The sequence below is a fragment of the Bos javanicus genome, chromosome 12 (genome assembly GCF_032452875.1).
Source record: "Bos javanicus breed banteng chromosome 12, ARS-OSU_banteng_1.0, whole genome shotgun sequence".
Lineage (NCBI taxonomy): Eukaryota > Metazoa > Chordata > Mammalia > Artiodactyla > Bovidae > Bos > Bos javanicus.
Genome location: NC_083879.1, coordinates 78,046,316 through 78,058,778, shown reverse-complemented (window position 1 = coordinate 78,058,778; position 12,463 = coordinate 78,046,316). Strand labels below are relative to the sequence as shown.

The following is a 12,463-nucleotide window of genomic DNA, read 5'->3' as shown; positions in this document are numbered from 1 at the left end:
GACTCCATATGGTCCCACCCGCTGTGCCCTGGGCTCGTGAGGGGGAAATCTTGGTGACGAGAGAAAGCTTCTTGGGGAATCGCTGATGGAACTGAAATTAGAAAAGCAAGTAGAAGTTCATGAAGAACAAGAGAGGAAAGGGAGGAGAGGAGCTCCCAGGGCGACAGAGGCTCTGGGTCAGAGGCCAGGACACTTTTGAGGAGCTGAGAGAGGCAGGCGTGACTGGAATACAGTGTGGGCCAGGGCCAGGTGAGGCCGGGACAGGTGGGGACAGGAAGGACAGGTCACGGCAAGTCGGCTGCTGAAGCCTAGAGGCTGACAGTTTTGTTTGAGAGCAGCGGACCACCGCTGAAGGGTTTAAGCCGGAAAAGGAGAAGATGACTGTGACTGCAGGTGTGGGGTAGATTTGAAGGAGCCAAACCACACGGGGTGACGGTGGGAGGGTGGGCGGGAGCCAGGGGGTGCTTCTGACCAGGGGATCACCAGTGGGGATCCAGAGACTGGGCCAGCTGAGAGGTGTTTAGGAAAAGAGCTCCTCCATGTTTTTGTTCTGATGGCATATCCTGATTAATATACCATCTGCCCTTCTGTCTCTTTGAAGACTCATAAAAGATGCATCCCAGTCCTGGCAGGCCCACAGCTCCAGTGTTGACTAATGTGATCACGTGTAGCAATTCTGCCACCAAGAAGTCTCTAGAAGGAAAAGCAGCACCTGCTTTATTTTTTTATCCTAATTTCTCCCTTTGTTCCTCACCTTGTGTGCACAACACTTTGTGTATGACTCAGCTGGAAGGGCTATTGTATTTTATTGCCATTATCTATTTCTATAACTGTCCGTTATAATGCGGGCTCCGTGAGAGCACATACTCTATCTTAGTTATCTTTCAGTCTCCAGAGCTTAGCATGGAACCTGGCCTATGGGGTTTGATTTGTAAGTGACTGCATCGATGTGTAAATAAATGAGTCAGCAGTCGCATGAATTAAACGCTTCATTTCTGTTCTGTCTTCTCAGCCTGTCTTTGGCCCTTTAGAATTGCCTTCCTCTCTGGTCTGAGTTAACATATTAGCTGTTTTTCTTTCCCCCTGGGTGCTCTACTTACCACTACAAATATTTTTCTATGAGTTGTGCCAATAAACTTTTGGGAAACATGTCTCTTGCTCATGCATCTCTGTTTATGTGGAGCCGTTTTTCTGATTGCCTGCATCTCCTGGAAATGCTCACAGGGTTTGTTCTGCACCTTTGGGAGCTCATTCTTCATCATTGTTGTTGTCATAACTGTCAAATTACTGAGACCGTGCTGTGTTCAGTGTCCTGCTCGGGGAGGGAGAAGGCAGTGAACAATGGTGGCCTGTTCCCCTAAATGATCCACCACCAAAGACAGAGAGTCAAAAATGACTCACAAAGCTATAGAAGATATACAAATGGGTAAGGGAAATATTCATATTATATAAAACCAAAATGCAAGAATAGTTCCTTTAGTGGTTATTCAATCAATAAGTCATGTCCAACTCTTTGCAGCCCCATGGACTGCAGCACACCAGGCTTCCCTGTCCTTTACTATCTCCCAGAGTTTGCTTATACTCATGTCCATTGAGTCAGTGGTGCCATCCAGCCATCTCATCCTCTGCTGCCCGCTTCTCCTCTTGCCCTCAATCCTTCCCAGCATCAGGGTCTTCCCCAATGAGTTGGCCCTTTGCATCAGGTGCCCAAGGTGTTGGAGCTTCAGCTTCAGCATCAGTCCTTCCAATGAATGTTCAGGGTTGATTTCCTTTAGGATGAACTGGTTTGACTTCTTGCTGTCCAAGGGACTCTTGAAGAAAATGGCAAGTTTCCCAAACTAGGAATCAGGACATAGAATCTCCCTGTGGGCTCACAAGCAGTTGGACAACTGAGCCATAAATGGCATTGAACTTGGGATGTTCCCTCATAACGCTCATGGTCTCTCTGGCCAGTTTGGTTTTCCGCAGATGGTAGGAAGGAAGAGCTGCCACCTCTGTTGACTTTATAAAGGCTTCCTTGGCCTCTCACATTCATCTTTCCACAAACCCAGAACAGACTGTCATTATAAAGTAAAAGCATATACCCCACAAGGGATAAGAAGTAGCTTTTGAAACTTATTTCTCTAACCTCACCAAGAAAGACTGCCTGATTTAAAGTACTTTTTGACCTCTCAGCTCAGTGTGTGTAATGTAAATCCTCATTTTCCGTGAAACCTAATCTGTAGAAATATAAAAACAAACTAATAGAAGTAGAAATAAGCAAATAATAAAACCATTTGCTTGCTAATCCCCAGATAGCTCATGGCATATAACTGAATAATTCCCAAGCATCTTTATAACTGCATAGAAAACTCTGGCTTTATGTACCAAATGTGTTGTTTCCAGTTTGAGTTTTTCTTTCGTTAATCTGCTAAACTAAAAATGATCAATTTCCTTGACATTTTCCCTCTTTCAAACATTACCCCTTGAGATTTTCATTTCTATTTGTTTTAATTCTTTTGATTTCTAGTTCCAGCACACATATTTATGAAACATTTTGCTGTTTAAATATGTTAGTGATAATGCCAGTCAACAATAAAAAAAAATCATATTTGGTACGGAAAGGGGATTATGTTTCAGGGTAAAATAAAAATTTTTCTTCTAATTTTATTTTTTCTGATTTAGTTTTGGTTCCGTTTTTGTTTTCTCAGTGCTCAGACTTTGAATACTTGGTGGGGCTTTACTGCCACCTGCTGTTTCTTCATGTAATAACTCATTGTTCCTTTGATTCAAATATTCTGATAGACTGTGACATATAGATTCCCCTGCTTCCTCTTATTTTTTCCTTAGTTAAAGCAAAGTGAAGCAAACGCAGACACCAAGGAAAAGCTCCCTTTGCGACTTCGCATCTTTGAAAAATTTCCGAACAGACCGCAAATGGTGAAGATCTCAAAGCTTCCTTCAGATTTTACAGTTCCTAAAATCAGGTATTAAAGTATTTCCTTACTTGTCTATCTCAAATACACTGTAAAGCATTCATCTTAAGTCTGATTCGTCCCTTTCAAACTCATGTGGGCGTGGCTTCCTTGTAAGTTTTTATCCATGCCACTACTCTGTCTTCCTTTCTTAAAAATCATTGATCCCTTTAAAAAATACACCCACAGTAGAGTCACCTGTGTTAGCCCGGGCAGGAAGACTGCCGACCGACCCCTGCTTCTGCCTGAGACCGCTTCTCGGGAATTTGATGTCCCAGGGAACTGGTGCAGGTGGTCCAACTTGCAAAGATGGTGTGTAGGCAGACACTGGCCTCTGACCCTCAACCATGTCAGGATAAAATTGCCTCTGAGACCCTTGTGAGTTCAACTAAATGGAGAAATGACCACCGGCCAGGTTTCTGGATGACTGTGACAGCATTTGTTTAGAATGCCATATCTGGGTACAATATACTTTGTCTCCCAGTTTTTTTAAAAGAGGAACCATGGCATTTTATACCCATACTAATATGATTTTATACCACCTTTGCCGTCAAGTCAAACACTTATACTGCAGATGCTTTAAAACGCTTATTTTTAATGTTTAAAGGAAAGTCTTCCAGTTCTAGCTCAAAAATTACAAATATAACTAGAATAATGTCAGATATGACATTTTTATGTAACTACTTTTAAAAACAACTATATGGGAAGGTTATAAAAGTATGAGACTGAAGGTCATGCCATAAATTTAAAATTCAAATCAAAATCTATTTGCACTTCTGATTTAAAAAAACCAAAATTTAAAACCTGAAAATACAAAGTATATAAAAGAGTCATAAATTAGATTCAAGATTAGCAGTTATTTTGAAAAGATGTTATTTGAATTCTCCCCATGCTTTAGAGATCAGATGAAGTTTCATTGAGTTATTTTGAGTCTTGAAGTGTAAAATTATCTCTCAAGGATTCTTACGATAAGTGAAAATTCAGAGAGATGAACTAAGATCTTATTACCACAATAAGGTTCAAAAGATACCATTAATTACTGAATATTGTTGCATAAAAGTAATTTTAGGGACATGACTTTTTAAAAACAGGAATGACTGAAGATGCAGGAATTTTTCTCTAAATTAAACACTTTGCAAATAATATTTTCAATTAAATCTAAACACCTCTTGGTCTTATTTTCTATGAACTTTTGTCACTGCTCTAACTTGGCTCAGGCAAACGCATCCTTGCAAAATGCCATCCCAGCCCTTGCTCCATGTCGTTAATAATGCTTGATGTGTGTGTGCTTCTTTTGCAAAGGGAAAGTTTCATGAAGCAGTTTATTGATCGCCAGCAACAGGACACCTGCTGCCTCTTACGAAGCCTTCCGTCCACGTCTTCCTCATCCTGCGATCACTCCAAACGGTCTGCTATTGAGGACAACAAATACATTGACCAAAAAGTAAGAACCACTGTCTCAAACAACCAGATTTTTCCTTAAGCCTTTGTTAGAGGAAAGGGCTTCCCAGGTGACTCAGTGGTAAAGAATCTGCCTGTCAATGCAGGAGATGTAAGGGACACCAGTTTGCTCCTTGAGTCGGGAAGGTACTCTGGAGGAAGAAATGGCAACCCACTCCAGTGTCCTTGCCTAGTAAATTCCATGTAGCCTGGCGGGCTACAGTCTAGGAGTTCGAAGAGAGTCAGAGGCGACTGAGCAAACGAGGGATGGGGGGTGTTAGAGAAAAGATCCATGGCACAGAACTGGGTCCTGAAATCCTAATGTCTCAGGAGAATAATGAAGAAAATACTTTTAGCTTTTGAAGAGATCATTAAACCTAACATTTGTAAATTTGGGAATTTAAAATTCTCATTTCTACAAGTCAGCTTTTGAGCCGTGACGTGTGACAGCTGGGTGACTTCCGGGAGGCTGACAGTCTCCCCAAACCTGCAGTTTTTCACGTGCAGAAGGAAGGGCTCTGAGCTCTCAAGTTCAGCCCAGGTTTAACGGTGGCCTATACATTGCTTTCTGCAAGAGACCATACTTATTCCAGTTATTATACCAAGGAGACTAACTAGAGCAAGCTTCTCTAAAATTAGTCCCAATAACCACCTTTATTGAGTTTACTAAGGCCTGTGGCAGGTATGATCTCTAGGCACATTATCTTATTCATGTTCTGATTTACCTATGTCTTTATCATTTGAGTTTCCCTGGTAGATCAGATGGTAAAGAGTCTGCCTGCAATGCAGGAGACCTGGGTTCGATCGCTGGGTCAGGAAGATCCCCTGGAGAAAGGAATGGCAACCCACTCTGGTGTTCTTGCCTGGAGAATCCCATGAACAGAGGAGCTTGGCGGGCTACAGTCCATGGGGTCACAAAGAGTCAGACACACCTGAGCGACTCACACACACATGATGCTGATGTTCATTTATTCTGTAGTGTGTTTCTTCTTCAGGCTTCCCAGGTGGTACTAGTGGTAAAGAACCCGCCTGCAAATACAGGAGACGAAAAGAGATACAGGTTCAATCCCTGGGTTGGGAAGATCCCCTGAAGGAGGGCATGGCAACCCACTCCAGTATTCTTGCCTGGAGAATCCATGGACAGAGGAGCCTGGCAGGCTATGTACACGGGGTTGCAAAGAGTCGGACATGACTGAAGTGACTTTGCACGCACATACACAAAGACTTATACTCTTTTTAAAAAGTTCTTATGAAACTTGTCCTGTCTCTTTCCCCATAGTTATGTTTACTCAGTATTGTGTACATGGCATAGAAGCAGAAACATTTCTGTGTTGGTGGATAAGCCAGTCAAAGGATAATGGCCTGGTTTCAGCCGATCGGACTAAAATTGCACTTTACATACAAAAACACAGATTGCCTTATTTTCTAAATTTATTTCAGAAGTGGACTTTAAGCCAGAGAATGTGCTGTGAAGCCCCAGTCTGGGCTGTGGTTATGACCTGCCCTTTCCAGGAAGGATGCTGAAAGCTGGTATAATTAGATGCCAAACTTGACACATCCACAGCTTGCATATTTTTAATCCCTACTAATGATATCCACTGGAAATATCAACACAAAATTGAACTCTTATTCTCTGAAAATGTATTTTCTGTCTGCGAGGAAACATGATGTCTCTCACGTTTCCTGAACAGACTATTTCGAAATAGGTGAGAAAAAATGAAAGATCAACGTGGGGGTAGGAGAGTGGGAGGAGAAGGGGCATCTGAAGGGAATTTGAAACATCTGTGAGTTCATCATCATCCCTGCCTGCCTGGTGATCTCCACCTTGGGTTCAGTCAGTTCCGTTCAGTCGCTCAGTCGTGTCCGACTCTTTGCGAGCCCATGAATTGCAGCACGCCAGGCCTCCCTGTCCATCACAAACTTCCGGAGTTCACTCAGACTCACGTCCATCGAGTCAGTGATGCCATCCAGCCATCTCATCCTCTGTCTTCCCCTTCTCCTCCTGCCCCCAATCCCTCCCAGCATCAGAGTCTTTTCCAATGAGTCAACTCTTCGCATGAGATGGCCAAAGTACTGGAATTTCAGCTTTAGCATCATTCCCTCCAAAGAAATCCCAGGCCTAATCTCCTTCAGAATGGATTGGTTCAAGAGTCTTCTCCAACACCACAGTTCAAAAGCATCAATTCTTCGGCTCTCAGCCTTCTTCACAGTCCAACTCTCGCATCCATACATGACCACAGGAAAAACCATAGCCTTGACTAGATGGACCTTTGTTGGCAATGTCTCTGCTTTTGAATATGCACCTTGGGTTAGGTGAGGAATTTCAAAGGCCATCTCTGATCTGTTTAATGTCCTTATGTGTTGTGGCTTCTTTTTATATTCTTGCTTAACTGTTACTTTTAACTATCTTACAAGTAAGAAAACAATTATAGCCTTATTCTGTAACCTGAGTCCTCTCATAATCGCCTAATATACAGTGAACTAGCAAAGAGCCTGATCCTCGGGGGATCCAAGTCCCTCAGCTCTAAAGGGACTGGAACCTTTGGGAGACTGCAGGCAGTCCCCATCTAGAAGTTTGTTTGATTCTCACAGTACATGGTCTTATACACGGAAAACCATCAGCGGTGCTTAAGTTGCCCTTCATCCCTCATTGGCCATATGTAGATGAACTACAGTTGGAACAATATCGTTCATCTTTTCACAGCCTTCAACATCTGGAAAGGGGCACGTAGGGACCATAGTTCATCTGTTCATCTCAGCAGTAGCTGGCTATGCTGTTGTGACAGCAGAAAAAAAGACTTCCCTGGGTGGCCACCCATTCTCAAAGCTTTGACTTTCCTTAGGCTTCTAGGAAAGCAGACTTAATTCTTTGAAGATTCGCTGTTTCCAGCTTACACTCCTGGTGCTCTTCATAAATACTTAGGATCTGTCATCCTCGAGGGCTTTGGGCCAGGGAAACCCAAGACAGAAAATCCCACTTAATGAATTGCAGCGATAACAAATTAAGGGAAGTATTTAGCAATCAAGGAGAAAGTAGTCTGGAATCTGTATTTTTAGGGTTTTTTGTTTGTCTTTTGGCTGTGCTTTGCAGCTTCTATGATCTTAGTTCCCCTGCCAGGGATCGAACCTGCGTGCCCTGCATTGGAAGCACAGACTCTTAATCACTGGAACACCAGGGAAGTCCTTGGTATCTGTTTTTTTAAATATGGCAAACCTTTTTCATTTTTCTTAAGAAACCTCTAAAAGCCACTTAAAAACAAAAATATACACACAGCAAAATTCCTGAACAGAGCGTTTCTCAGCAAGCGCTTGTAAATTTCTATTACATTCCCGCTGCCTTTGGAAACATCGGTCAGTGTCCAGTGGAGAGCAAGGCCCTTGGCTCTGTGTGAAGAAACTCTCCTGGGTTGTTTTCCCCAAAACAAGTAAGAAATCAGAAGAAAATGAGAGGCTGGCTTTCAGTGATTCTCATACGGTGAACCAAGGAACAGCAGAGTATTCATCAAACTTTTCTCCTAACAATTACCTGTCAGGAGAAACTTCTGACTCCCTCTGCACTAGAGCAGCTTCCTTTTTTCTTGCCAAAGAAGAACAGAGTCCCCAGGAATCTAGAAATCACAAGTTAAGGGGAAGACCTGACAACAAAAGCCAGGAGGGGTGAGGGTGGGTGTGTGTTTCATTAGACAGTGCAAGAAAGCAAAAGCACATGTTAAGCAAGATTTTCTCAAGTAATTACCCTGGCTTTGAACAACTGTAAGAAATTCCCATGGCAACCTCACTTTGCAGAGACCATGTTTTTTAAAATAGCCCTGTTTGATTACCTTTATCACCTCATTTAAAAATACCTGTCCTTCTCCATAAGCAAAAAGCAAACAAAAATCTAACATCTTTAAATGTGTGATGGCTTTAAATGTTGTGTGGCTTAATCAAATCCTAAAGGAAAAAGACATCAGTGTGGTCCCACTTTTCCCTTGGGGTGAATGTCCTTCTGAACCCCATAGAAATGGGTTCCCAAGTGCCAATCCCCACATCTCTTCCCCTTCCCTTTCCCCTACACCCCCATGGGAATCTTCAAGGGGTTCCCTTCCTTCCTAATTAAAGGATAAACCTGCAGATCTTGAAGGATTCTTTCTAGTTTGCAAGCAGTAGAAAATCAGGTAGCAGTTTTCTACTCATTTTTTCCCTCTGTATTATTGAAATTCTAAGGAAATCACCCCTGAGTATTCATTGGCAGGACTGATGCTGAAGTTCCAATACTTAGGCCACCTGATGGGAATAGCTGATTAGTTGGGAAAGACCTTGATGCTGGGAAAAGATTGAAGGCAGGAGGAGAAGGGGACGACAGAGGATGAGATAATTAGATAGCATTACCAACTCAATGGACATAAATCTGAGCAAACTTCAGGAGATAGAGAAGGAGAGGGAAGCCTGGTGTGATGCAGTCCATGGGGTCATAAAGAGTTGGACACAACTTACTGACTGAACAACAACAAATTATTGAAATTAAACCCTCTATTTTCTAAGTAGAGTGTTTGTTAATAATAATAGCAATAAACTGAGACGTGAACTTGGCTTTCTGGGAGACCTGTTAGTAAGAGCAACCCGCTCAGCGCTCAGAAGTGAGTCATCTCATCAAAGTCAAGGCCTCCACCATGGCTGGATCTGAGATACTGTCTTTGATGGACCTCTCTGATCCTTCTGACTTCAGCCTCGGCTGGGGCGCCTCTTCTGGGGTCAGAACCGCGTGTCTGGGGAACACGAGGGCACATCCCAGAGTCACATCAGCACGAGACAGACGGAGAGATGAGGGCTGTCCCCGTCACCTTGTGGTTCTGCACTTCCCAGAACAGTCACTGGAACCCGTGTGATAAAGAGTGAGGATTTATTTCTCCAACAGCAGATAACATCTGCTGTCTTCTGCTAAACACATAGAAATTTCCACAATAAGCCTTCATAATCAATAGCTAACACATGTACAAATGGGGAGGAAAGTGAAAAAAAGTAATTACTGTATTTCGTTTACCATTTTCATTTCTATAAGACTTCAAGATTCACTCAGTCTTTCAACAAGCATTTATGGAAAGCCTGTTACTCGTATGGCACTCCTATGGGCTATGGGAATTCAACAGTGAATCAGACGGGAACTGTGCCCTTGAACTATGCCCTTTAGAATCTTTTAGTCTGATGTGGAGAAACACGTATGAATGGATAAAGGTATGCTGCTGCTGCTGCTAAGTCGCCTCAGTCGTGTCCGACTCTGTGCGACCCCATATGGCAGCGCACCAGGCTGCTCTGTCCCTGGGATTCTCCAGGCAAGAACACTGGAGTGGGTTGCCATTTCCTTCTCCAATGCATGCATGTATGCTAAGTCCAACTCTGTGCGACTCCATAGACGCAGGCTCCTCTGTCCACAGGGTTCTCCAGGCAAGAACACTGGAGTGGGTTGCCGTGTCCTTCTCCAGAATGAAGGTATATAATCCTTCCTACCAGAGAAGGAAGATTGAGCAATAGAAGAAGTAGGTGCTCCAGGCAGAAGGAAGTATTTGGAAAGATAATGGATAGCATATCTGCTGGTGAGAAGCAAAATAGAACAGTCATAAAGACCAGTAATACTGATTATGTGATGTAAGTGCCAACTCTTATCTAAAAAACAGAGATCGTTGTTATTCTTAAGGTTTGTTACAAGAATTAAATAATTATATGTTAAATGCTTAGCATCATACCTGGCATAGTATATGATGTGCCTATCACATTGGATAAGAAAGGCTACTTTAGGGAATTCCCTAGTGATCCATTGCTTAGAACTCAGTGCTTGCATTGCCAGGGCCCAGGTTCCATCCCTGGTTGGGGAACTAAGCTCTCACAAGCTGCACAGAGTGGCCTAAAAAGAAACAAGAGAAAAAAGTTACTGTAATTAAACCATGCCATGAAGTCAGATTCAGCAAGTGCACTTACAGTCATCAACCAAGAAACTTTACTTTTACTTAAATTAACCTTAAGAGGTAGCAATCTAGTTGAGCACAATATATTAGTTACTGATTTATTTTTCTCATTGTCCATGAATCTGATTTTTTTAAAGTCTGATTTTTGATGATATTTCATTTGCTACCCGCATTGCCTACCCAGCGCCTTTGCCTCTCGAGAAGTAAATTAAGTTGTTCTAGAAAGGTTTACTGTTCACAAAGACTGGTTGATTGCCATCCTGCATTTTATAATTTTCTACATGATTATAGAGTGTTCAATGATTTGTTCCAGTAACTCCGCACATACTCGGCCTGATCTATAATTTCCGTGGTGAACGTTAACTCACTTTAAAAAAAGAGAGAATAGCCTGTTTTCATCTTTCTGGCTTTTACTCTGAAAGAATTTTCTAAAATAATAGCTTAGCAACTCTGTAGTGCCATTCAAACCTCTCTGGGAGAAGACTGGGACAGAGCATGATGCTACCACTAAGCAGGGGCCTTATCACAAGGATACAAAGTAGTATGGTCCCGGGGAGGGAAGAAGCGTGTTCATCAAAGCCAATATGAAAACCCTGCCAGTTTTCTCTGTAGCATATGAAGGCTTTAGTAGATAATTGATTGCCCACGTATTCACAATAGTAATGGAAAGGAAACAAACAAGCAAAAAAAATGCACCAATTAAATGGAAACTTTTTTCCCCCATTTTTATTGATCTTTGCAGTACGTTTTTGAACTCAAATTAAAATGCAGTTGCATTTGTATGCATGCTATTTACTTGACAGTCATTTCTTAGGGACTTTTATATGCAGCGTGCTCAGTCCTGGATCAAAAACACATGTTCCTGCTTTCAGCTAACATGAGAGTAGGGATTCTCTATCATTGATTTTCTTTTTTTGCAGAATAATTGTGTGATCACGTTTGGTTTGGAATTACATGTAATTTGTTTGCATTCCTTGTTGTATTGTCGCTAAGTTGTGTCAGACTCTTTTGCAACCCCATGGACCGTAATCCACCTGTGTGTGCATTAGTCAGTCGATCGTGTCCAGCTCTTTGAGACCCTGTGGACTGTAGTCTACCACACTCCCTTGTCCATGGGACTTCTCTGGCAAGAATACTGGAGTGGGTTGCCATTTCCTTCTCAGGGGATCTTCCTGACCCAAGATCAAACCCGCGTCTCCTGCTTTGGCAGGCAGATTCTTTACCACTCAGCCACCTTGGAAGCCCTTCATGCATATTTATTTGGGATCAAATGTAAATCAGCCTAAAAGGACTTCCCTGGTGGTGCAGTGACTAAGACTCTGCACTCCCAATGCAGGGGGCCCGGGTTTGATCCTGGGTCAGGGAGCTAGATCCCACATGCTCCAACTAAAGGTCAATAAATAAATAAAAAGCTTTTTTAAAAAGTTAATCAATCTATATTATACATAATATAGAAAGACTTTGATCAAGTATTCTCAGTACAGGCTCCACAACAGGTTTGAGAGAGCTGACACTGAAACGAAACCTACCTTTGAAATCTACATTTTGCTGTACTTTTAAAATATTCTTCCCTTTTGAGTATCGTTGTCCTTACAAATTTTATATTCCTTGAAGTCTCAATGTGTTATAGTTGGTGCTCCTGCTGACATTCTTGTTCTTTGGCTCTGAAGTTCAAATACAGTTGAATTGTAATAGGATACCAAGGGCTGTTCCTTCTACTATCAGAGTGCCGTGGGTTTTAAATTCACAAACAGCTGTTTGGGTAAAAGCATCTGGCATTTTCTCCCAGAATCATAAATCCACTCATCTTTTTAAGTCTCTACAGATTTTCAGTCTTTGTCTTTCTGTTTATATGAGTGTGTGCATCAGTTCAGTTCAGTCGCTCAGTCGTGTACGACTCTGCGACCCCATGAATCACAGCACGCCAGGCCTCCCTGTCCATCACCAACTCCTGGAGTTCATATATATATACATATATATATATATATATATATATATATATATATAAAATAGCCATGAAATCATTTTGCTTTTACCTGTATAATCTAAATCTACCCAGCATATACTGTGTTTTATTACTAGTTAGCACTATATATTGTGCATGCAGGTGTGCGAAGTCACTTCAGT

General features: G+C 42.2%; 1 protein-coding gene across 2 annotated transcripts in view; it reads left to right on the top strand.

Annotated features, from left to right (window-relative positions):
• NALCN (sodium leak channel, non-selective) overlaps positions 1–12,463 on the top strand; it is a 300,944-nt gene that overhangs the window by 205,847 nt on the left and 82,634 nt on the right. For both annotated transcript variants that reach the window (XM_061435322.1, XM_061435321.1), the window contains 2 exons: positions 2,830–2,966; positions 4,257–4,398. In XM_061435322.1, the coding sequence (XP_061291306.1) occupies positions 2,830–2,966; positions 4,257–4,398 (279 nt within the window). The remainder of the gene's footprint in view (positions 1–2,829; positions 2,967–4,256; positions 4,399–12,463) is intronic.